At 63.0% G+C, this 4,851-nt stretch overlaps 1 protein-coding gene across 1 annotated transcript in view; it reads left to right on the top strand.

The window, feature by feature from the left end:
• Positions 1 to 2,462: 2,462 nt before the first annotated feature.
• The window catches only part of LOC125450399 (integrin beta-7-like), a gene marked incomplete at its 3' end in the record, with an annotated part of 34,875 nt that continues 32,486 nt past the window's right edge, over positions 2,463 to 4,851 (top strand). Inside the window, exon 1 of the mRNA XM_059644281.1 lies at positions 2,463 to 2,616. Within this exon, the coding sequence (XP_059500264.1) occupies positions 2,470 to 2,616 (147 nt within the window). The remainder of the gene's footprint in view (positions 2,617 to 4,851) is intronic.

A 4,851-nucleotide genomic window follows, 5' to 3' on the forward strand; every position in this document is an offset into this window, starting at 1 on the left:
GGAGTGTGACCAGGAGGAGGGAGAGTGACCGGGAGGAGGGGGGAGTGACCAGGAGGAGGGAGAGTGACCGGGAGGAGGGGGGAGTGACCAGGAGGAGGGAGAGTGACCGGGAGGAGGAGGGAGAGTGACCGGGAGGAGGGAGAGTGACTGGGAGGAGGGGGGAGTGTGACAGGAGGAGGGAGAGTGACCGGGAGGAGGGGGGAGTGTGACCAGGAGGAAGGAGAGTGACCGGAGGAGGGGGGAGTGTGACCAGGAGGAGGGAGAGTGACCGGGAGGAGGGGGGAGTGACCAGGAGGAGGGAGAGTGACCGGGAGGAGGAGGGAGAGTGACCGGGAGGAGGGAGAGTGACCGGGAGGAGGGGGAGTGTGACCAGGAGGAGGGAGAGTGACCGGGAGGAGGGGGGAGTGACCAGGAGGAGGGAGAGTGACCGGGAGGAGGGGGGAGTGTGACCAGGAGGAGGGAGAGTGACCGGGAGGAGGGGGGAGTGACCAGGAGGAGGGAGAGTGACCGGGAGGAGGGAGAGTGACCGGAGGAGGGGGAGTGTGACCAGGAGGAGGGAGAGTGACCGGGAGGAGTGGGGAGTGACCAGGAGGAGGGAGAGTGACCGGGAGGAGGGGGGAGTGTGACCAGGAGGAGGGAGAGTGACCGGGAGGAGGGGGGAGTGACCAGGAGGAGGGAGAGTGACCGGGAGGAGGGGGGAGTGACCAGGAGGAGGGAGAGTGACCGGGAGGAGGGGGGAGTGTGACCAGGAGGAGGGAGAGTGACCGGGAGGAGGGGGGAGTGACCAGGAGGAGGGAGAGTGACCGGGAGGAGGGGGGAGTGTGACCAGGAGGAGGGAGAGTGACCGGGAGGAGGGGGGGAGTGACCCGGGAGGAGTGGGGAGTGACCAGGAGGAGGGAGAGTGACCGGGAGGAGGGGGGAGTGTGACCAGGAGGAGGGGGGAGTGACCAAGTGGACAGATAATGACTGAGGAGTGTTGCGGGGAGAGAGACCATGGGGACAGAGAGAGATCGGGGGAGACGGAGGGAGCGAGTGTGGAGGGAGCGAGTGTGGAGGGAGCGAGTGTGGAGGGAGCGAGTGTGGAGGGAGTGAGTGTGGAGGGAGTGAGTATGGGCTCTGTAGGGAAGTCCACCCCTGACGTGTCTCTCTCTCTCTCTCTCTCCCTCACACCCCTCACCGTCCCCTCACTCCCCCTCACACCCCTCACTCCCACTCACTCCCCCTCGCTCCCCCTCACTGTCCCTCACTCTCCCTCGCTCCCTCACTCCCCCTCACTCCCCCCTCACACCCCTCACCGTCCCTCACTCCCCCTCACTCCCCTGCTCCCCCTCACTCCCCCTCGCTCTCCCTCACTGTCCCTCGCTCTCCCTCGCTCCCTCGCTCTCCCTCACTCCCCTTCACTCCCCTGCTCTCCCTCACTCCCCCTCACTCTCCCTCACTGTCCCTCACTATCCCTTGCACCCCCTCACCGTCCCTCACTCCCCCACGCTCCCCCTCACTCCCCCACTCTCTCCCTCACACACTCGCTCTCACTCACTCCCCCTCACTCCCCCTCGCTCCCCCACTCCCCGCGACTCCCCCTCGCTCCCTCACAAACTCGCTCCCTCGCTCCCCCTCACTCTCCCTCACTCCCCCTCACTCCCGTGCTCTCCCTCACTCCCCCTCACTCTCCCTCACTCCCCCTCACTCCCTCACACACTCGCTCCTCACTCCCCCTCGCTCCCCCATTCCGCCCGACTCCCCCTCACTCCCTCACACACTCGCTCCCTCGCACCCCCATGCTCCCCCTCGCTCCCCCACTCCCACCCTCACACACTCGCTCCCTCGCTCTCACTCACTCCCCCTTGCTCCCCCACTCCCTCCCTCACACACTCGCTCCCCCACTCCCCCCGACTCCCCATCGCTCCCTCACACACTCGCTCCCCCACTCCCACCCTCACACACTCGCTCCCCCACTCCCCCCCGACTCCCCATCGCTCCCTCACACACTCGCTCCCCCTCGCTCCCCCACTCCCACCCTCACACACTCGCTCCCTCGCTCTCACTCACTCCCCCTCGCTCCCCCTCGCTCCCCCACTCCCACCCTCACACACTCGCTCCCTCGCTCTCACTCACTCCCCCCTCGCTCCCCCACTCCCTGCGACTCCCCCTCGCTCCCTCACACACTCGCTCCCTCGCACCCCCACTCTCCCCCTCGCTCCCTCACTCCCACCCTCACACACTCGCTCCCTCGCTCTCACTCACTCCCCCTCGCTCCCCCACTCCCTGCGACTCCCCCTCGCTCCCTCACACACTCGCTCCCTCGCACCCCCACTCTCCCCCTCGCTCCCTCACTCCCACCCTCACACACTCGCTCCCTCGCTCTCACTCACTGCCCCCGACTCCCCCTCGCGCCCCCTCGCTCCCTCGCTCTCACTCACTGCCCCCGACTCCCCCTCGCGCCCCCTCGCTCCCTCAGAGGGAGATAGGATGGAGGAACGTGACGAAGCTCCTGGTGTATACGTCAGACGCAGCGTTCCACACGGCGGGAGACGGGAGGCTGGGGGAGTCTTCCAGCCGAACGATGGGACCTGTCACCTCGACTCGACAGGACTGTACTCCGAGAGCGAGCGCTACGTGAGTGTGAGGGAGGGCTGCGGGGGCACAGGACCGGGCTGTACACAGGACTGGGACATACACAGGACCGGGATGTACACAGGACCGGGCTGTACACAGGGCCGGGCTGTACACAGGACCGGGATATACACAGGACCGGGCTGTACACAGGACCGGGGCTGTACACAGGACCGGGACATACACAGGACCGGGCTGTACACAGGGCCGGGCTGTACACAGGACCGGGATATACACAGGACCGGGCTGTACACAGGACCGGGCTGTACACAGGACCGGGCTGTACACAGGACAGGGCTGTACACAGGACCGGGCTGTACACAGGGCCGGGCTGTACACAGGACCGGGATATACACAGGACCGGGCTGTACACAGGACCGGGCTGTACACAGGACAGGGCTGTACACAGGACCGGGCTGTACACAGGACCGGGATATACACAGGACTGGGACATACACAGGACCGAGCTGTACACAGGACGGAGCTAGACACAGGACCGGGCTGTACGCAGGACCGGGTTGTACACAGGACCGGGATATACACAGGACCAGGCTGTACACAGGACTGGGACATACACAGGACCAGGCTGTACACAGGACTGAGCTGAACACAGGACCAGGCTGTACACAGGACACAGCTCGACACAGGACCAGGTTACACACAGGACCGGCTGTACACAGGACCAGGTTACACACAGGACCGGGCTGTACAGAGGACCGGGATGTACACAGGACCGGGCTGTACACACAATCAGGCTGTACACAGGGCTGCACTCTCACACACACAGCACTGCGCTCTCTCTCTCTCTCACACACACAGCCCTGCGCTCTCTCTCTCTCTCTCACAGACACACACACAGCACTGCGCTCTCTCTCTCTCTCTCTCTCACACACACAGCACTGCGCTCTCTCTCTCTCTCTCTCTCACACACAGCACTGCGCTCTCTCTCTCTCTCACACACACACAGCACTGCGCTCTCTCTCTCTCTCTCTCACCACAGACAGCACTGCGCTCTCTCTCTCTCTCTCTCACAGACACAGCACTGCGCTCTCTCTCTTCACACACAGCACTGCGCGCTCTCTCTCTCTCTCTCACACACAGCACTGCGCTCTCTCTCTCTCTCTCCCTCACACACACAGCACTGCGCTCTCTCTCTCTCTCACACACACAGCACTGCGCTCTCTCTCTCTCTCTCTCTCACACACACAGCACTGCGCTCTCTCTCTCTCTCTCACACAGACACAGCACTGCGCTCTCTCTCTCACACACACAGGCACTGCGCTCTCTCTCTCTCTCTCACACACACAGCACTGCGCTCTCTCTCTCTCTCTCTCACACAGACAGCACTGCGCTCTCTCTCTCTCTCACACACACACAGCACTGCGCTCTCTCTCTCTCTCTCTCACAGACACAGCACTGCGCTCTCTCTCTCTCTCTCTCTCACACACACAGCACTGCGCTCTCTCTCTCTCACACACAGCACTGCGCTCTCTCTCTCTCTCACACACACAGCACTGCGCTCTCTCTCTCTCACACACAGCACTGCGCGCTCTCTCTCTCTCTCTCACACACAGCACTGCGCTCTCTCTCTCTCTCACACACACAGCACTGCGCTCTCTCTCTCTCTCTCTCTCACACACACACACACAGCACTGCGCTCTCTCTCTCTCTCACACACAGCACTGCGCTCTCTCTCTCTCTCTCTCACACACAGCACTGCGCTCTCTCTCTCTCTCACACACACACAGCACTGCTCTCTCTCTCTCTCTCACACACACAGCACTGCGCTCTCTCTCTCTCTCTCTCTCACAGACACACACACAGCACTGCGCTCTCTCTCTCTCTCTCACACACACACACAGCACTGCGCTCTCTCTCTCTCTCTCTCTCACACAGACAGCACTGCGCCTCTCTCTCTCTCTCTCACACACACAGCACTGCGCTCTCTCTCTCTCTCTCACACAGACAGCACTGCGCTCTCTCTCTCTCTCTCTCACACACAGCACTGCGCTCTCTCTCTCTCACACACACAGCACTGCGCTCTCTCTCTCTCTCTCTCTCACACACACACAGCACTGCGCTCTCTCTCTCTCTCTCAACACACACAGCACTGCGCTCTCTCTCTCTCTCTCACACAGACAGCACTGCGCTCTCTCTCTCTCTCTCACACACACAGCACTGCGCTCTCTCTCTCTCTCTCACACAGACAGCACTGCGCTCTCTCTCTCACACACACAG

The sequence above is a fragment of the Stegostoma tigrinum genome, unplaced genomic scaffold (genome assembly GCF_030684315.1).
Source record: "Stegostoma tigrinum isolate sSteTig4 unplaced genomic scaffold, sSteTig4.hap1 scaffold_650, whole genome shotgun sequence".
Taxonomy (NCBI): Eukaryota; Metazoa; Chordata; class Chondrichthyes; order Orectolobiformes; family Stegostomatidae; genus Stegostoma; species Stegostoma tigrinum.